Genomic DNA, 21,600 nt, shown 5'->3' on the forward strand with positions numbered 1-21,600 from the left:
TTCTCCCTTTGTACTTGAAACAGGTCCCATAGCAGGAGGTTCTGATCTTATGCTGGAATCTTTAGCTGAAAGAAAAGTGGCACAGCAAGCTGTTGAATTTCTTCAACAACCCACAGAGCCTGGCAACACCTTGGGAGAGGTCAATGAGCCACAAAAGACAACTTGATGTCGCCGTTCCATGGCATGTGATGCAGAGGAACCCACGGTACCAAGTAACACCGTGGGGGAAGCCATGAGCCATCAACTTGCGTTGCCACTTCATTGCATGTGTGATGCACAGAACAATGGGGCAGGGAGAAGCCACTAGCCATGAAATGCCTCAGCTTTAAGGTCACCACTCCTTCGTGTGATTGGCAGACGTGTAAATGCATGAGAGATGTACAGTTTTCACTATGCATCTCGGTAAGTAGATAGAACTACAGTTGTATCTACCTCAGACTGCAGACTTCTTGCTGGATTTCTTTGTACTCGCAGCATCACATCTCTGTGTTCTGAGTCCTCTTGAAATTGCCTACTTTCCCCCACCTCCCTGATCAAACGTCCCAAACTTTTGAGATACAATTGCTATGCATTTTCTTTTGAACTCATGAAGCCAAAGCTATTATCAATGCAAAATTTTGCAGCGGTCCCTCCTACCTTTTTTTTGTAAAGTCTCAACATAGCAAAAAAGGGCAAATTGCAGCTGATACTACAAAATTTACAAAATTGTGGCTATCGGTATTACAAAATCTACATGACATTCATGCTAGGACTTCCAGTAATTTACAAAATAGGTACCATCTTGTAAAATCTTCCTTCCATTACATATAACAAGTTGGCCATTCAAATTTGCAAAGTAAATATCTCCTCTTCTAAATTTTCACAAGTTTATTAAAATATTACTCTTGTAAAGTCTTCCTTCCAATAAATATAACAAGTTGGCCATTCAAATTGCAAATTGAATCTCTTCTAAATCAAATAGGTCCCATCTAGTAAAATCTTCCTTCCAATAAATATAACAAATTGGCCATTCAAATTTGCAAATTAAATCTCTTCTAAATCAAATAAATCCCATCTAGTAAAATCTTCCTTCCAATAAATATAACAAATTGGCCATTCAAATTTGCAAACTAAAATCTCTTCTAAATCTTTACGACAAGTTTATTGCAAGATCAATTAGCTTTGCATGTGATTGTGCAATACCTTTACTCCTCCCAATTCAGCAAAGAGGAACAAAACAAAAGCATTGACAACTACCAATCTTCAGCAGTTGCACGTAAATTTTCTGAAAATCTTCTTGCAATTTCCCGCCTTAAATTACAATGCAAGGAAAAGGGAGATGTGTGGCTTACATCAACCATATCCTTGCTACAATCTTGACCCAGATCCCTGCTACAATTCTGTCAAAAGTTCTAAATTCCCACCCACAGCTTACTTGTTTCTTGTGGTTAGTTTACTATGAAGAACTTCCTTTACATACACGGGGGCCTCAACCCAGAGCTCCTACCTTGATGTCAAGATCTAACAGACTACTCTCTACATTAACAAGTGTGAGATGTTAACCTTCGAAGATGAGACTACAGAACCCATGATGACAAATCATTCCTCATCTTCACAGTCGTAGTCCTCTTCTGGCTGAAATACATTTTGATCCTGATGAACTTTTAATGAAACCGTGTCAGGACTAAGTCCTTGTAATCCTGGCCCTAACCATTGAGAATGATCTTCCTCCTTCCCAACTGCCACCTCACCATTTTCATCCAATTCCATGTTCAGATCGAAGTCTTTTGGACATCTTGAGCTTGGCAGAGGTTCTTTAGCGCCTGCACTAGGCTCACCTTCCACCTCATCTGCTGGTGATTTTGAGCTAGTCTCACCGTCCTCACTCAGATGCGGTGAGCACGGCCCCTCATTGTCATCAGGCTTGTCCACCTCTGCCATCTTCGCTCTTTCACTATTGCTCTTCCTCCCTCTGCCACGGCCGCGACCCCGGCCCCTACCTGCAGGGGCCTGCGATTCCTGGTTGCAACAGGAGAATTAGAAGGAACACACACCAGTAATGATGAAACAATGATAGCATCAGAAACAATCTGAGGATGTGCAACATCTCATAATCTACAAACAACGACCAACCATACGTATTCATGTAAGAAAACAACATAGCACTTACTATTCGAGAGCGCTTCATGTCCTCATCACCACTATCATCATTCTCACCCTCTGCAGCTTTCCTATGTTGACATGGATGCAAATTACAACTGGAAACCAGGAAACAAAAAAAGGCCCAACCAGGAATTGCGCTTCAGACAATTACCTGCGACGTCCAGATTCACCACCTCCAGATTCTGGATCGATATCGGGAACCCGAGAGACAGTCTCACGCAAAAAATCAAAGACACTGTGACTGCGAACACACTCCTTCCTATAAACAAGTCAAGACGCGTAACTGGCGTGCGGCACTTAAGACCAAGTATTAAGAGGGCTTTTTGCATGCTCATTGCTTACAAATGATGTGAATTCATAGTTTTGGCTCCCCTCCGTAGAGTGATGTCATAGGTTCTGTCACATAGATCTTGCAAGAAGAGCTCCAAAGCTTTGGCTGAAATCCAATCTCTCTCTCTCTCTCTCTCTCTCTCTCTCTCTCTCTCTCTCTCTCTCTGTGTGTGTGTGTGTGTGTGTGTGCGCGCGCACAATAAAAGTGGGGCTTTGACCCTTTGCATTAATTAAGAATCGACCACCGGTCCATAGACAAAAAATATGGGAAAAACCTTTCCGATACATCTGGGGATAAAGATTCTCTCTCTCTCTCTCTCTCTCTCTCTCTCTCTCTCTCTCTCTCTCTCTCTCTCACACACACACACACACACACAGCCACAGCCACACCATGGCAAATAAATTTATGTTCAACCTTATGATATCCAGACGACAAAGACATGTTGTATATAAATCTTGTCTCATAGGCCCGTTCCTCTTTGGCCTCACTGCCACAGCCACACCATGGCAGATAAATTTTTATTCTACCTTATGATATTCAGACGACAATGACACTTTGTATATACGGTCTTGTTTCATAGGCCAGTTCTCTTTGGCCTCTATGTGTCATTAACAAAATCTCTCTTTTTTTTTGGGAAGAAAAGGAGGGCGTCGACCATTTTGTATTACATAAACAAATTACCTCCGATAATTACCAGAAGAACCCCCAGCGGTGCAGAATCACAAACAATAAAATTACCACAGCGCCATCAATATAGTGAAAAGTGGATTGTGGAGCTACAGGCAATCGCACCTTTAGAATTTTCCATAGCCACCAAAAGAAGAATACTGTAGAAGAGGGCCCACAAATGCATAAAAAGAAGGGAAAGTGGTGCACCAAAAGAAAGATCAAGGCCATCCTCTGCTATACCACCAGGACTATGTTTTAAAAAAATATACTTTCCTCCTCCACATAAAGTATCTCCAATTTAAGGGACAAATGCAACAAAGGAGAGGAGATGACCACCGCTTCGTGGCCAGTCCCAGAGCTAGAGCAGCAAACCTCCAAGACCACCGAGAGAATACTGTAGAAGAGGCTCACAGCTTCGTATAAAAAGAAACGGAAAGCCCTGCACCAAAAGAATGATAAAGGCCATCATCCACTCCATGAAGGGGAGTGTGGTGACAAAAGGATTATTTTCCTCCTCCACAGAAGTATCTCCAATTGAAAGGACAAATGCAGGAAAGGCGAGAAGAGGACCACCACTTGAAGTCCTACCTAAAGTCACCTCTGACACCCCACATATACAAAATATATACACCTAAATGAATCCAGGATAAGCTCAGACTCACCCTTAAAGGGAAGTGCAAGGTATAGACTCATTGTTGTCACCCACAAGACAATATAACCATCAGCTGCATCATGCATAGTATTGACTAAATACTACCACTAACGTCGTCCGTGCCCAATAGTGGGTGTAGAACTAGGTACCAATATATCCAAAATAGGCACACTTCCAAGCATACACTCACCCACCACGCAATCAATGCACATACATATTTATGTGCAACAACCAGAGCACACAAAGAGAAAAGGTGCAGCTACGTCACACACAAAACAAGAACAAAAGAGAAGCGCTAAGATACCCTCAGTGAAGAAGGAAAGCCCAAAAAAAAAAACCAGACAAAGTGAAGAAGGGGTAAGAGGGGGGGAAAGGGGAGGCATCAACTTGCATAAGCTGTAGAATCAAACTGGACGAGTGATAGATGAGGCAAGACGCTGAAAGGAAGAAAGATCATATAAACGTCCATTAGAGACAGAAGTCCACCTATTGGACAGATAAGATACATTCATTGCGAGAGAGAGAGAGAGAGAGAGAGAGAGAGAGAGAGAGAGAGAGAGAGAGAGAGAGATCCATTATTGTCCTCGGAGGTCATATATGACCTATGGGACCAAAGGGGTGTACAACGGTGCCTCCTCTCACAAACAGGAGAGGGACAATGGTTGATACAATTTGGGGGGGGTGGGGGGGCATTGTTAGTCCCTAGCTGGATCCATCGTACACACATGACACAAGCCATACTCACACATAAACAAATGTAGAGAGCGGACATCAGGCTTACCTCCCAGCCATAGAGTCAATATTGGCTCACCCCCGAGCTTGGGAGCCTACAACCACCGAACTAGCCACTTGCCAGAAGGACCGGTGTCTCATACCACCACGCCCACACCGATGCGAGTGTGACCTTGACCTCCTTATTGGCGGGAACTATAGGAACCCCACGGAGAATTACGAGGTTCAGTAAAACCTTTCTCAAGATAGGCTTGTAGCTACCTAGCGATCTCATCTTCCTCGTTCGGACCAAACCTACAAGGTCGTCAAGACGACGGGATGGCTAGCGGGCAAAAGCTCTATCTTGTGATCAAGGTCGGACCCACAACATGATGGAAGCCCATCGGGTAAATATGATGGATACACATCAGCAAACGCTTTGAAAACAGAATCCAATATCCTCATGATCAGACAAAGGAACAGCATGCTCAAACAAAAGCACTTATCAAATGACAATGAAAACATGGAATGCTTGACAAAACAGCCTGAGAGTTCCACATTAGGATCATAACATGTCACGTGCACATGGCTCTGTGTGCCACGTGGACATGCTTATCGACTTCCAGAGCCAGTTTTCCCCTTCTTTTTAGATAGGGATGTCTAGAATCCTAGGAGGGTTAGTACCGGCAATTTTGTGAGCCTAATCGCAGGACTTGCATGTCTGAACAAGTCCATAGATTAGGTTTTCCAGTTTTGGAACCCTCTTGCATAAATGGTTTGTATACGCGTTTTGACAGATGTTATTACACTACGGTGGGCATCTGGCATGACGTGCATGTAGTTCTAGGTTAGAGGAATCCAACGAGCCATTCCCTGCGTCGATCGGATTCTTGGGCGGGTGGGTGTGCGACGAGTGCACCTAATCTGGACCCCCCTTGGCCCAATTTAAATATATCAATTTATTGATATATTTGTTGGGTGAGTTGAGTCGCCGTAGCTCTTTGTTTTGTTCAATGTGAGAGATGAGAGGGAGAGAGGGAATACCGTTCTCGGCTCAAGTGAGGATAGGTGGAACAACCATAATTTATTCTAGCAAGAACCTATGTAGTCAAAAGCTTCCTTGACAACACTCTAATTGATTTAATACAAAAACAATTGAATACTCTATATGCAATATTCTGTCGCAGTCTTCTATTGCATAAAGGCTTTGATTAAGGAGTAAGAAAACTTAATATGGCGCAGAAATGTAGGAAAGATAAGGTAATGCATAAAAAAATTTAGGTATGGAAATGCATTCAGCGTAAAATCAAGGAAAACCAAAGACACCACAGTCTGATGAATGCAAGTTGAAAACTAAAGAATATCACAAGTTGATATTTGTTTGTCCACAGCTTGTGACAAAAAGTACTATGGAAGCACTAAAAGAGTTAAAATCCAAGGTGAAAGCTCCTTCTGACAATTAAGTGGTGGTTAAGTACAAAAACTAATAACCTAAAAGGAATTCTAAAACATGCAAATGTCGGTGATTGAAACGTAACCGATCAATTTAACCCCAGATTGAGAGGACCAGAAAGCTCTCAACGAAAAATCTCTCAACACTGTGTTCTAAGATCCTCAGCATATATGATATCTCCGCATCCATGAAATCTCCTGAATTGCCCAAAATCAAGATGCTTTTGTTGTGAACCTCATCATGCAGCTGATTAGTTCACCTTATTCATGACAACTTTGCATGATCTAATATATTCCTAAGGTTTTAATATTGAAGTTTATAGACAATATGAACAGTTTTTGTAAATGTAGTGTGAGAGAACCAAGCAAGATTATATATATCAATAAACATGTTTCCTTGCAAAACTAAATGTTAAGTCTTAACCAAGATCTCAAAAATTTGATCTTCTCTTCAAACAAGCTAAAATTGACAATTAAAAGAATCAGCAAAAACCATGTTCTTGCATCAACTAGCCAAAGCAGTCGTGAAAGTTCATGTACCACCATTGCCACTCACATATTAGCACAGGAGTTGCCATCGCTATTTTACCGACTTCCTCATCCGCTTGCATGATCTTCTTTATCCTGGCCTGTGCATAACAGGAAAACTGTGAATTGCGCCTAAAGTTTAATGCCTTGCAAAAGAACAAGAAATATCACCATTAGAGATAAGCTGCATTTCTACTTTGCATTGCTATTTACTCGTGTTTCTTCTTGGAAGTGTTACCATGTATACCTTCATAAGGTCAAAAAAATCTTAACTTGTGAATTATGTAAGGCTAAAACACTTACACAGCACAAGCAAGGCCCAAAAGAAAACAAATACAGAAGAAGATCACTAAATATCTTGTTTCGATTAAAAAATGATAAAAACAAAGTAATATCTACTAAAGTGTGCGTTTAATAAAGGCCCAAGCAAAATACATGAGAGAAACTTCTTACTGTAAATTTGAAACACGTACTTAACTTTATAGGCAATCACAAGGATAAGGCAGCACAAAGACTTCAATTATACATTGCCAACTCCATACCACACCATAAACAAAACAGAAAATTCTTAAATCCTTTGTAAACTAAAGACGGAAATTACAATGTACTACGCCTCGATGTTGAAGAGGTAAAGCATAACCAAACTAATAAAATGTTGAAAACTCGACAACATGCAACCTTAGCTTCGTTGCTTATCCAAACAGGAAAAATAAAATCATCTATGTGTCAAAGTTGACGATGCGGAAGCGTCCGAACCAAGGAGAGGATGCACATGCGAGCGAGAGAGAGAGAGAGAGAGAGAGAGAGAGAGAGAGAGAGAGAGAGAGAGAGAGAGAGAGAGAGAGAGAGACTACTTAACCAAGTAACCTAAGCAATGAATTAGATGATTTACAATGGGGGCTTTGGGTTCGCATATAGTCACCTAAGAAAATTACCCTACCCAAGATTTGACATATATACCTAGCCAAAATAAATTTTGGGATCACATCACTTTAGATGCCATAACTTATAACACACTCTCAGCTCATAGCGGACATAAATGGTGAGACCAAATCGATGAAGAATGAAACCGGTCCCATAGCCTCACTAAAGGGTGGTAAACTTTAGCTTTCACCTGATGTACACTTTGCTTAACTTTACCTATACTTTACGACACAAGTAACTTCACAATTAAACCCGTGAATGGAATTCACCACTTCAAAACACTTCACGACTTGGTAGCTAGAGCGCTCCCAAGTAGACAACGACACCCTGCGGACCCAAAGACTGGCGCCCCTTTCGTTTTTCTTTATTTCAATTAAACTTAAGAAAACCTGTAAACTTCTACGAGCTGTCCCACTTCTATTAGGCTCTAAATTGCCTATTCTAGCCCAATTTCGGTAACATAACGACAATAGTGATGAGCGCGTGGCGGTGTGTGCAAGTGAAAGAGCACGAGGAAATGTGCAGGGTGTGCACCTTGGAGAGCGGCGAGTGCAGACAGGAAGGAGGGCGCTAGCAGAACGATAGGAGGGAGAGAGAGGGCACGCTACACGATAGTTTGGGGGAATGAGTAAGTGAGTTAAAAAACTCACATTCCCTTCATTAATATGTATAGGACCAATTTGAAGTTAGTGGCCAAGTTCAATGTGAACTTGGCCAAAGGTTACTAACCTTTAAAATATACATTAAAGGGGGCCATTTGGGCCTTTAACCCAACAACCTCCCACTTAAAGGCATAAATGGCGCCTTTAAGCTACGTGACTCCCACCATCTCTATGCATAGATGATGTTGTGCTTTGGATAAGCACTTAGTGAGAGCATCAGCTGGATTTTGTGATGTATGGACCTTAACCAATGTAATAAGGCCATCCTCAAGCACTTCTCGTATGAAGCGATACCGCACATCAATATGCTTTGTGCCTGCATGAAACATGGCATTCTTTGCCAGGCATATGGCACTTTGGCTATCACAACCAAGCATAGGTGCCTTGGCAGGCAAACCAAACTCACTGCATAGGCGTGCTAACCAAATAGCTTCTTTAGAAGCCTCAGTGGCTGAAATATATTCAGCCTCTGTCGTAGACAATGCAACAATCTTTTGCAATCTAGAACACCATGAAACAGCACCTCCCGCAAGAGTAAACACATAGCCACTTGTGGATTTCCGTGTATCCACATCACCAGCCATGTCAGAGTCACAAAATCCCTTCAACTCCATTGGTCCTTTACCATACCAGAGGTATTTGTTTTTAGTCCCTTTCAAGTACCTCATAATGGACTTTACTGCATCCCAATGCAACCTGCCTGGATTAGCCATAAACCGGCTCACAACTCCCACTGCATGGGCTATGTCAGGCCTAGTAGCAACCATAGCATACATAAGGGAACCACAAGCTGAAGCATAAGGCACACTTTGCATGTCATTGGCTTCTTCCTTTGATTTAGGACAATCATCCTTGGAGATTTTGACATATGGTTGTAATGGCACACCAAGAGGCTTTGCTTCAGCCATGTTAAATCTGTCCAGCACCTTTTCAATGTACTTTCCTTGCGACAAATACAATAGGCGCTTGTCTCTTTGCCTTGTAACTCGCACTCCAAGTATATGTTCAACTGCCCCAAGGTCTTTCATTGAAAATGCAGATTTCAGCTGCCCTTTAAGAGCATCAACAGTGCTTCTTTTCTTTGCAGCTATTAACATATCATCAACATAGAGCACAAGAATGATAGGGCTGCCATCCTCATCACGTTTGGTATACAAACAATGGTTTGCATGGCTTCTTTTGTAACCATGTTTAAGCATGAAGCGATCAAACTTCTTGTACCACTGTCTACACGATTGTTTTAGCCCATACAAGCTTCTATTGAGCATACATACCATATGTTCCTTGCCAGGAATAACAAAACCCTCGGGTTGCTTCATGTAAAGCTCTTCTTCCACATCACCATGCAAGAAAGCGATATGTACATCCATTTGGTCCATTTCCAAATCAAGAGCAGCCACTATGGCAAACAATACACGCAAAGTGGTCATCTTCACAACGGGAGAGAACACTTCCTGAAAGTCTATGCCTTGGTTTGAACATATCCCTTTGCCACAAGCCTTGCCTTATACTTGGGTTTTGCATCAATAGTCTTGATTTTATACACCCATTGGTTAGGAATAGCCTTCCTTCCTTTGGGCAATTCAACCAAATTCCAAGTATGATTAGCATGCAAAGCTTTAATCTCTTCCTGCATGGCAAGCTCCCACTTGTCGCTGTGCTCACATGTCTTTGCCTCTTTATACATAAGAGGCTCTGCCTCATCTGTCAACATAATGTAATGCAAAGAGGGATCATATCTGCTCGCAGGCTGTCTTTGACGAGTAGACCGCCTCACCCAATGATCCACATTATCAGGCAATGGGTTTAGATCAGGTGGCATGATAAAATCATCAACATGGGCTGATGTCCATCATTTTCAATATTGTTTCTTGGCTGCAAATGCCCTTCGAGAGCTTCAATTTGCTGTCCAACATCATCTGGCTCAAACACCACTGGATCATCTACATTTTCAGCCATATGTGGTACATCCTAAGGGTCAAAAATAGGCCTAACAAGTGGCTGGTCATGCTGAAATTTGAAGCAGCCTTGCCTCAATAAAAACATCATCCGGCTTTGAGGCACAATTGTTTTGAAGCAGCCTTGCCTCATTAAAAACAACATCCCGGCTGCGTACAACCCTTTTGAGCTGAGGTAACCAAATCCTGTAACCCATTTCGCCTTCTTCACCATATCCCATGAAGAGGCCTTTAATGGACTTGGCATCTAGTTTACTCCTCAACTCAGGTCTAACATGCACAAAAGCTTCGCAACCAAAAATGCGTAAGTGATCATATGAAGCAGGCTTGCCAGACCAAACCTCTTCAGGGATGTCACCTTTCAAAGACATGTGAGGGGATCGATTGCATATATACACTGCATTTTTCAAAGCTTCTCCCCAAAATCCATGAGAGAGATTAGTTGTGGACAGCATGCTTCTCACCCTCTCACAAAGTGTCGTATTAAATCTTTCAGCCACACCATTAGAAGAGGGGCTGTATGGCACAGTAAGCTCCCTCTTAATGCCCAAATTTTCATAAAATTTGTTAAATTCAGCACTTGTGAACTCCCCTCCATTGTCCGTATGCAAGCATTTTAGCTTTCTACCTGTTTGGGTGGTCACAAATGCATGAAATTTCTTAAACGCAGCAAAGGCTTCATCCTTAGATTTAAGCAAATAAACCCAAATTTTCCTAGAATGATCATCAACAAAGGAGACAAAATAACATGCACCTCCCATAGACTTAGTACGCATGCTACATACATCAAAATGTACAAGATCAAGCACACAAGATTTACGAGAGACACCAGAGTAATAAGAACGCTTTCCTTGCTTGCCATATTGACATTCGTTACAAAAGTCAAGCTTTGTGCCTTTAGCATCAAGCTTGTTCAAAGTACAAAGCTTAGAAAGGCCCTTTTGGCTCATATGGCCAAGCCTCTTGTGCCACAACTCCATGTGAGTTAATTTCAGCCAATGCAATAAACTTGCCCAACACGGCCTTTCCATGCATGCAGTAAAGTGTCCCTTTCTTTGTGCCCTTTACAATCAGCCTTTAGCCTTTAGTCATTTTCCATGATCCTCTCTCAAATAAGATGTTGTAACCATGCATATCCATCTGACCAATAGAAAGCAGACTCTTCTTGATTCCCGGGACATATCTAACATCATGCAAGACAAGCTCATTCGTGCCGTCTATGGAGAGATGCACAGTGCCAATACCCTCAATAAAACATGCATGATTGTTTCCAAGGTATACATGGCGACGCTTGCCTGCATCAAAAGTAGAAAAACACTCCTTGATAGGAGTCACATGAAATGAAGCACCGGAATCAACAATCCTAGTCTGGGATAATGCATCATTGATAGTCAATAAAGCATCAATAAGATCACTCTTAGTGATCTGCATATCCTGTGAATGAACATTAAGAGAGGCATCAAAGTCATAAGCATCATCATCTGACAAAGTGGCACACAAGATGTTCTCTACATCTGACAGCTCCTCAATCACAACAATAGAAGCCACATTGACCTTCTCTTTGTCCTTTGAGCTATCCTGTGCATCTGTCTTGACTTCCTTCTTCTCTTTCTTTTTGTCTCCTCCATTCTTTTTCCGTTCTAACTCGGCGTTATAGTACCTGCAATCGGGTTTCTTGTGACCTTTCCTGCCACACTGATAGCAAGTCACATCACCCTTGCCTTTGCTGGCATTTCCCCTTTCCTTACTCTTACTCTTACTCCTTTGAGCATAGGCATTCTTCTTTTTTGTCCTGCCTCTAACCATGTTGGCAGAGCTGCCTCCCTCTCCACTTGCCTTCCTCCTGATTTCCTCATTCAAGATAGAACCCCTAACACCATCAAAGGTCAAATTGGGGTTATTGGACAATGAAACCACCAATGTTTCCCATGACTCAGGTAAGGTCATAAGAGATACCTTTCAGCTTATCATCAAAAGGAGGCAAGCCTGAATCCTGTAACTGCGACAAAGTACCTACGAACAACGACAAGTACTCTGCAGTGCTCTTGGACTCATCTAGTTGCATGCCAACATGTTTTCGCATCAAATGCACTTGATTGACAGGCGTTGTATTCTCATACATTCCCTTTAACTTCTCCCACACATCAAAAGCAATTGTGAGACCTTTCACATCAATGACTGTCTCATCGGTCATGGCCATTTTACTGTATGTAACATCCTTTCTGTTCAAGCTAACCCATGCTTCATCCGTCATATTCTGTGGAGTTACCTGTTCAAGTGCCCCTTCACAATCCTTAAGAAATAGGATTCTCTGGATCCTGTCTTTCCAAAGGTGGAAGCTTGTTCCATCGAACCTCCTAATCTCGAAGAGATTCTTCACATCCGAAGAAGATGAGGCCATAGTTGCACGAATAAGAGGGCTAATACGTTGAATTTTTGGGCAAAATGCACAAAAAACCGGAGTATAGCCTTACAGAGATGTGCACTACAGCTCCAAATGGTCACAAGAGCAACTTGGAGCAAAATAGGTCGATTTGGGCACAAAAAACAATTTCTGAAATTTATGCGCAGGAAATTTCAGCGAGCGAATTTGTGCTCGAAAACAACAAATTTAGTTGTTTTTAGCCTCACAGAACATACATAAGGCTAATGCACAGCCTTTAGAAGCATGTAAGAGCAAAAGCCCCAATTTGTAGCATTAAATTGCATGAAATTGAGCCACAAATGGTCATACATAGCCAAAATTTGTCAAATGTGCGTAGATTGCATCAATCTGCACTTTCCACAATGTAGTTGCATCATAAAAACACTTGCAAAAACTTGTGTAAATCTGAAATTTGTTGAAAACACCTGTTTTAGGACCTGTTTTCCGGCAATTTCAGTGTTTTCGGGTAGCGGGGACTTAGTAAAAGTGTTCCCACACCTTAATACATCATTTGCAAAACCTGTATTTTGCTGTCATAACCTGTAATTTGCTGATTTTGACCTAATTTCAGCCTGTTTTAGGTCAATTTGGCTTGCCGGGAGCTCTCTAGTGTCCGGGGACAAGTCCTTTGGCGATGAAATTGCAAAATCTAATTGGGGGCAAACCCTAATTGGGCTTTGATACCAGTTGATGAGCGCGTGGCGGTGTGTGCAAGTGAAAGAGCACGCGGAAATGTGCAGAGTGTGCACCTTGGAGAGAGGCGAGTGGAGACAGGAAGAAGGGCGCTAGCAGAACGATAGGAGAGAGAGAGAGAGAGGGGGCACGCTACACGATAGTTTGGGGGAATGAGTAAGTGAGTTAAAAAACTCACATTCCCTTTATTAATATGTATAGGACCAATTTAAAGTTAGTGGCCAAGTTCAATGTGAACTTGGCCAAAGGTTAGTAACCTTTAAAATATACATTAAAGGGGGCCATTTGGGCCTTTAACCCAACAAATAGAAGGCTTCACAAACAAAATCACCAGTAATAGGTGACTTTCTACGCGCATTAGAGCACTTATATAAACCTCGCAAGAAAACACAACACACTGAATTCTCTGTTTTTAGCCTCTAAAATACACCATAATGCCTGCTCGGCAATTTCCTAGCTTCCCCGAAGCTCTTGGAATCTTTAGGTATCAAAAAGGGTCAAAACCCTAAACCTGCAAAAATTATAGCAAGTTGTAATTCTCTGTTTTGGGAAAAATTACAACAAGCTGTAATTATTTGTTTTGGGCTCCGTTTTGCGTGCCAATCGCACATCTAGGTAGCCCTTGAGTTTCTGCACGTGTAGAGCTACTTGCCCTTTGATTTAGACAGGATTTCTCGCAAAAAATCTCTCTAAATCAACCGGTACCTACTTTGCATTAGCAGTTAGCTAATCTGGAACCCTGTGCAAGAGGCTCTTGCCTCAGCAATCACGCATAAACCCACAATTAATTCTACATATAGATGAAAGCCCTTGAGCTGGGCATCACGATTCTGTATTCAACAGGGGGGGAGAGGTGTACGAGAGCAGAATCATCGTGCTACATAAGACAAAGAAAAAGGCAAGCTTTCCATTAAAGTTGTAGACCTACACCCATTACTCACACATACACACAATGTAGGTTCCCAATGGGCTTCAAAATCAGCCCCAACGGCCTCAAATCGATTTTGGACGGCCCCTCCTAGCCGAGGTGTCTTGCAGAGTGCTCCAGAGCTGCCAAGTGTCCTCTATGCCCATTTGGTTTAAATTCCTAGTACCCACCAACTTATGAAGTCTCAACAAGTGCCTGAATGACTTTAACTGAGCCTCGTTACCATTTTACTACTCGGATTTCACTGCCGATCGGCCCAACCATCTCGTGGCGACCCGGCCTTCACTACTGCGGGTGAAACTCTCGTTTCACACTAGCATACAATGTCCGGTCATTTGTGACTTCAAACAAAGGGACCCAAAAATTAAACAAAAATCAAGGGAAGGAACCCAGCAAATAAAGTTAGTAATTGTTACAGCCTCGTGACAAAGAAGCTACCATGAACACCCCAGCAACACCTGACATGCTAGATACACCTCAGATTGGCTAGTATCAACATGTCACCTAAGAAGAATGCCATCTTGAGCACCAGTTGCCTTTTAGAAAGTTGAACTCTAGAACACACTATGTCCAAGTATCCCCATTCGAGAACTGTGAGCACATCACGTCCAAACACTCCTAGATAATGAACTTTGAAGCACATCCTGTCCATAATCCAGCCAGCAACAATGAATTGGTGCACTCATCCATAGTGTTTTAGATACACCTTCATAAGTTCAGAATAGTCCGAACTCACGAATTATAAGAGGGGATAAAACACTCATAAAACTATAAAAGCAAGGGACGCAAAAAAAAAAACTAAATCTCTTAATTTGCTACAAAAGAAAACTAGATAAAACAAAACATTATTAACTTAAAAATGTTTTTAGAAAAGGCATGTGTAGAATAAGATGAAGCAGCTTACTTGGCTAATCTTAAAAGTACTCAACTTTAAACGAAAAAGGATAAGACATCTCAAAAACTTAATCCTAGAAATCAAACTTCACACAACTTCTAAACGTATGATTGGTTCCTTGCAAGATGCATATGCCTTGAACTCTGATCCACGGGTTCAAATACTGATAGCTTAAACTCCAGCACATGAGTCCAATTCATTTGTAGGGAGCATTGTTTGCCCCTCTCTACCGCTAACAAACCTCTCCCTAGCTGAAGCTAGTGGCGGCAACGGTATCTGCTTGACTAGAAGGCGGGAGTCCTTGCCCATGTAGTCTCTACCACACCAACTACTTCCTTATTGTCCTTCCTTGACCACACCAACTACCTCCTTATTGTCCTTCCCTGAGTCATTTCACTGCTTCCCTCATTATGCTTGGCTTTGCCTTTGTCCTTTGTAAAGCTTTTGTCTTTGCCTTTGGATCTCCAATCCCTAGACAAATGACCACGCTTTTCACAATTGTAACAATGGCTATCGGTCTTCTTTCACGAATCCGAAGAAGCAAGTGCTTCACCAACTTTGTCAGAAATTTGAATTTTGCCTCGAGTTATTAAGACAACTTCCTCCTCCATGAGAAAAGAGATGAGATCATCAAATTCCAGCTTTTCCGTCGTGATTTGTAGCCGAAGTATCCTAGACACCATTTTGTACTCCTCATGCAATTTCACGAGTACCAATCAACTAATTGAGTACTGTTTTGTGCACTTTTCATAGCCGATAGTTGATCATGAATAACCTTTGCCATCATAAGAAAAGACTGCATGGAACTTCCTATTGGAAACTTGACAGCAAATAACTGTCCAAGAAGGGCGACCGCTCGTATCATAGAATCGCGATCCAACATTCCGACGAGCTTGAACCACATATCATTGGCAATCTTCAAAGTCTGTACGGTTGGAAAAATTTCCTATGTAAGAGATTTCGCAATGGTTGACATTGCCTTCACATTGCTCACATTCCAATCAATACATGCTTTTTGATGCTCATCATCCTAAAGGTAGGTGTACCTGTTGTTGGAATCCCTCATAGGACACGGCTCCGAGCCGTCGACAATGTCCCACAAGCCTTTCCTGGTAAACCAGAGTCGCATGATCAAATTCCAAAGGGCATAGTTATCGACATTCAGTTTATCACTCACACTCGAGCAAGGTGGGCATGTTGCATGTGCAAGATCTGGAAACAAAAAGTTGATTCCTTCTCACACTCAAAAAGGGCCGAACAATCTAAGCCGTGCAAAAGTGTCACGTGACACATCCAACCCTATGTGTCCGTAAACAAGCTACAGCATGACCAGGGTTCAGTTCAGTCAAGTCAGTCTAGAATAGGAAGCGATCTGGCACTTTTGTGAGTCTGTTCGCAGACCGTACATGTCCAAACACTTAGATATCCTCTAGTTGCACACATCATAATCATCAGCGGTACCATCAGGAGCATTTTCCAGTGCATAGACCTATTTTCCCTATTTTTGACATTTTTCACTTATTATTTTTAAGTGACCTTTGTTGGGAACTAGGTAGGGCAAATTTACTAAGGAAATATATAAGCAAACCTAGCGCTAGCACTTTCTGGCAAAAGAGGTAGCAAGAACCCGGTGTTTCATAAGGCAACTTCTCAGCAAGACACCCCCCTCCCCACGACAACTCTAGCGTTTTCACTCACCAGAAGGCCTAGCGTTTTTACATCAGATCAGCCAGCGTTTTTGCACTTGCAGATTCCCGGTGACAGTAGACAACAGATCAGCCCTGGCGTTAGCAGATTCCCCAGAAGACAGCAGATTCCCAGCGTTAGCAAATTTCCACCGCAGGAAGCAGAATTCAGCCTAGCGTTTTTGGTTTGAAGATCAGCCTCGACAGATTCAGCCCTAGACTCAACGTTTTCAATTTTCAGCAGTTAGTACCCGCAGAAGAAGTCCCAAACCTCGCATATCTCACCTTCCTGCAGCAGATTCTCACCGCACGGTCAGATCCAGCGAAGTTTGCAGATTCAGCCCGGAAAACGCAAACTTCAGCATCTATGTTTTTAGTGCGTCGTCGTCGCATCGTCATCACCGACATAGAGTCAGAATTCAGCAGATAAAGACTTGCAGATTTCAGCCTTTAGAATTTTCAGATTTCAGCCCGTCTCGTCGTCGTCGACATCGTCGGCAAGTCCAAGCATTGTAGAGATTTGTGCAATCATAAGTAGACGGCTCTTGCCATAGAGAGTGGGGCCTTTGGAGGAGGGTTTGACAACATTCTGGTGTCGTATTCTTCTCTCTCTATCTCTCAGTCTCAATACCTTCATTCTCAGTGTTTATCCACTTTGTTTATGTCCATTGCACTCTCTCACTAAAGGGACCGAAGGCTCTCCCTTCCGTAAGTAAAAGGAACCCTTGAGCACATTTTGGAGCACTCATCTTGAGCAAAGTTCAACATTCACTTCCGCTGCACCGTACATTGGTATCAAAGCTTTGGCAGTGTTCTGTATCACTCAAGGAAAGAACCACAGATTTTTTTTGCTTGTTGAGGTCGCACGTAACCCAAGTCCTCTTGGGCGTGTCGATTCCTAATCGTGTTTTTGAAGAGTGACAAGAAACCCAAGAAAGAAGGGCTTGTCCAGCCTCCCCTTGTGCCTCTTTTCACTCATTGAAAGTGGACCGTGCACTTAGCGTCCGGCCAATCGACGTGAGGTGGAAAAAAGCAACCTTGGTGTGAGCCCAAGGCCGCTAAGGGATGCGCCCGTGGAAAAGAGAAGAGCTTGGGTAGGAGAAGATCCTTCTCTAACACAGATTGCAAGCTAAAGAAGAACCTCAAGACCCTCAAGAACCTCAAGAACTCAAGAACCTCAAGAAACTCAAGAACCAAGACCCACAAGAACCCAAGTTCCTCGTGAACTTAAGAACCCAAGACTTCAGTTGATGGTCATCATCCGAAGCGGAATGGATACTTCGCATGAAGGTGGTGAGCATGGGAGTGGCGAAGAAGAGTTTTCCCCACCATGAGACTTTTCCGACCCTCCCCCTTCCCCATCTACGTCAAGGATTACACTAACTCCTATGGAGGAGTTGAAGCAGTTGTTTATGGACAGAAAGTTAGAACGCGAAGAAAGGAAAAGCAGAAAGAAAGGCCTATGAAGAAAGAAGGGCAGCCATAGATCGTGAAAATGAAGAAAGAGTGGCAGCCATAGAGCGTGAGCACGAGCAAGCACGATTGGAAGCCAAAGAAAGACAAGCAGAATTTGATCGCGAGAACAAAACAAGACAAGCAGAATTTGATTGCGAGAACAAAGCAAGAAAAGACGAGCGACCAACACATGAAAGAGTTCTTGCGACTCTTTTCAATTGTGCACACACCGTTTGAACAGAATCAGGAGAAGGAGACTCTCTCCGTCTCTTCTTTTCCAAAGCAAGACACACAAGATTTGCATGATGAAAAGCATGATGAATTGCATCATAATGATGAGCATGATGATTTGGATGATAAGGACAAGCATGATGATCAAGATGTGATTTTTCACAAGCATGATGATTTGTATGGAGATGATGTGATTTTTCACAAGAATGATGTGTTAGTTGATACTTTCTAAAGCTAACCTCATTGCAGATTCGATCAATCACGACGAACCGATCTTGGCTCTCGAGTCGAGATCCACAGAACCCCCACAGGAAGATTTGACCAATCAGGAAGAACCGATCTTGGCTCTCGAGTGTAAATCCAAAGAACCCTCACAGGAAGTACTATGTGTTCGAATGATTAGTCAACACCCATTGATCGAGTGTTTTATTCGTGATCTTTTCCTGTATTTTAGTCACCGTCTTTATGTGATCCCTTTCCAAAGGCATGCCATATTGTACGATGAGCACGATTCACTCATGAATGAGCACGAATGTATGCGGATTTCTCATGAAAAGCTGAAAGTATGCATTCAAGGAAGTCACACTCCATGTCTCTTCCTTGGCCGTAGAAAGAGCACAAGAAGGATTGAGCATCAAGCATCGGCATTTCCATTGTGATTTGCCAAAGTTGATTGATTTAGATCAGAAAGAAAACATTCGATCTCATTGTTTGCATGTGTTTGATGAACGATTTGGCACTCCGTCTATATGTTCATCTACATTGCATGCACAGTCTTTAGAGAAGACGAGCTTTTCCAATCAATTTACATGGAATGGGTATGTTCATGTTTTTGTGTTAGAGGTGGTTTCAGGAGTTTTCATTCACGGAGATTCTTGAAGAAGATAGACCTACGTCCATAGAAGAAGTGGAAGCATTGAAGGAGACTCAGAAGATTTTGTGTCGCTTTTGGCGCGGCCCAAAGAAAAAGACTTTGCAAACCTTTATGAAGTTCAAGTATCGCACGACCCACACATCAGAGTGGGCCTGCAAAGAGTCCTTTCGAGGATTCCGAATGTTGTTGGCGATCTCCCCCGACGCCATACAGTTCGGTACCAGTACCTCACTTTGAAAAGAAGGGGGATGTCACGTGACACATCCAACCCTACGTGTCCGTGGACAAGCTATAGCATGACCAGGGTTCAGTTCAATCAAGTCAGTCTAGAATAGGAAGTGATCTGGCACTTTTGTGAGTCAGTTCGCAGACCGTGCATGTCCAGACACTTAGAATCTAGATTAGATGCATATCCTCTGGTTGCACACAGCATGATCATCAGCAGTACCATTAGAAACCATCAGGAGCATTTTCCAATGCATAGACCTATTTTCCCTATTTTTGACATTTTTCACTTATTATTTTTAAGTGACTTTTGTTGAGAACTAGGTAGTGCAAATTCATTAAGGAAATATATAAGCAAACCTAGCGCTAGCACTTTCTGGTAGAAGAGGCAGCAGGAACCTGGTGTTCATCAGGCAACTTCTCAACAAGACTCCCCCCTCGTGACAACTCTAGCGTTTTCACTCACCAGAAGGCCTAGCGTTTTTGCATCAGATCAGCCAACGTTTTTGCACTTGCAGATTCCCGGCGACAGTAGACAGCAGATCAGCCCTAGAGTTAGCAGATTCCCCAGAAGACAGCAGATTCCCAACATTAGCAGATTTCCACCGTAGGAAGTAAAATTTAGCCTAGCGTTTTGGTTTGCAGATTAGCCTCAGTGTTTTGCAATTCCATCGCGACAGATTCAGCCCTAGACTCAGCGTTTTCAGTTTTCAGCAGTTAGTACCCGCAGAAGAAGTCCCAAACCTCGCAGATCTCACCTTCCCGCAGCACATCCTCGCCGCATGGTCAGATCCAGCAAAGTTTGCAGATTCAGCCCGAAAAACGCAGATTTCAGCATCTGCGTTTTCAGCGCGTCGTCGTCACATTATCGTCATCGCCATCGTCACCGACATAGAGTCTGAATTCAGCAGATAAAGATTTGCAGATTTCAGCCTTTAGCATTTTCAGATTTCAGCCCGTCTCGTCGTCGACATCGTCGGCAAGTCCAAGCATTGTAGAGATTTGTGCAATCATAAGTAGACCGCTCTCGCCATAGAGAGTGGGGCCTTCGGAGGAGGGTTTGACAACATTCTGGTGTCGTATTCTTCTCTCTCTATCTCTGAGTCTCAGTACCTTCATTCTAAGTGTTTATCCACTTTGTTTGTGTCCATTGCACTCTCTCACTAAAGGAACGGAAGGCGCTCCCTTCCGTAAGTAAAAGGAACCCTTGAGCATAGTTCGGAGCACTCATCTTGAGCAAAGTTCAACATTCACTTCCGCTGCACCTTACAAAAAGAAAGCTCCAGAGTCCTTTGCTTCCAAGTCCCCAAGACTATCGACTTTCTCCCTCATTTTCGGCCTATAGTGCCCACCAATCTGTTGCTCACAACGTTTAAGAATGCTAAGTCAAAAGGTGGGGATGGCTCACGGCAGTGTTGCCAAAGAGAGGGGAGAGCATCGCCATCAAGGGCTGCTAGAGATGGCGTTTTCCGTAGGGGGTCGAGGGGAGAGGGCCGTCACCTTGCTGTCGTCAAAGGGACACCTTGTTGCCGTCATCGACACTTGTAGACGGACAACATTTCGAAACGCTACCTACAGCGCTAGCACAACCGACACAGGAGGATGCAACGAGAAAAGAGGCCATAAACGCCGCTATAACGGGAGGACACAAGATGCCAATGGAAAAGAATAGAGGCACTTCAAAACAACTACCTAAAAGTGATGCACGACACACGAGAAATGGAGTGGCGGAGTTTCACCCCAAGAGAGCACTAGCCCAAACGATGGCATCCCTTTCGGTATTTCTTTAAATTGCTTCAACACGACATTGGTGGCTCTGCTCCCGCTAGAAGGCCAGAGAGAGAGGCCACTGTTCATATTGAAAGGCCTTAGGCCTTCTGAAAGCAGTTTACATGAAAAGGTACAAGTCCCAAAAGCATTTGGTCCAAAAGCATACGCCCCATGGGTTGTCCATACAACGTGCCGCAGTCAGCGTAAAACGCAGAACTATCCCTACACTGCTACGTCAGCATGTCGACACAAAATCCAGGTTGTCCAACAACTGCCAGTTTATCAATTTTTATGCCAAGCCTTGTGTATGTAGTTGCTTTTATTATTAGGCCACATCGAGCAAGGTCTAGGGGTTAGGGTTTTAATCCTAACCCTTTTCTTTGATAATTG

The 21,600-nt window shown here is 42.9% G+C and overlaps 2 protein-coding genes across 4 annotated transcripts in view; one reads left to right on the forward strand and one right to left on the reverse strand.

Annotated features, from left to right (window-relative positions):
* Positions 1–628, forward strand: part of LOC147436415 (uncharacterized) — a 93,891-nt gene extending 93,263 nt beyond the window's left edge. Inside the window, exon 7 of the mRNA XM_086489322.1 lies at positions 24–628. Within this exon, the coding sequence (XP_086345448.1) occupies positions 24–166 (143 nt within the window). The 3' untranslated portion in view covers positions 167–628. The remainder of the gene's footprint in view (positions 1–23) is intronic.
* A 597-nt stretch (positions 629–1,225) lies between these two features.
* The window catches only part of LOC147436416 (uncharacterized), a 47,302-nt gene continuing 26,927 nt past the window's right edge, over positions 1,226–21,600 (reverse strand). For 2 of the 3 annotated variants that reach the window (XM_086489323.1, XM_086489324.1), the window contains exons 3-7: positions 6,514–6,586; positions 2,485–2,578; positions 2,294–2,401; positions 2,150–2,210; positions 1,226–1,998 (exon numbers count right to left, since the gene is read on the reverse strand). In XM_086489323.1, coding sequence (XP_086345449.1) covers positions 1,579–1,998; positions 2,150–2,210; positions 2,294–2,401; positions 2,485–2,578; positions 6,514–6,586 — 756 coding nt within the window. In that variant the 3' untranslated portion in view covers positions 1,226–1,578. Of the gene's footprint in view, positions 1,999–2,149; positions 2,211–2,293; positions 2,402–2,484; positions 2,579–6,513; positions 6,587–6,656; positions 6,733–21,600 lie in introns of all 3 variants that reach the window. The other variant, XM_086489325.1, reaches the window with a different exon arrangement.

This window comes from Adiantum capillus-veneris, chromosome 18 (genome assembly GCF_014529385.1).
Source record: "Adiantum capillus-veneris isolate H3 chromosome 18, ASM1452938v2, whole genome shotgun sequence".
Taxonomy (NCBI): Eukaryota; Viridiplantae; Streptophyta; class Polypodiopsida; order Polypodiales; family Pteridaceae; genus Adiantum; species Adiantum capillus-veneris.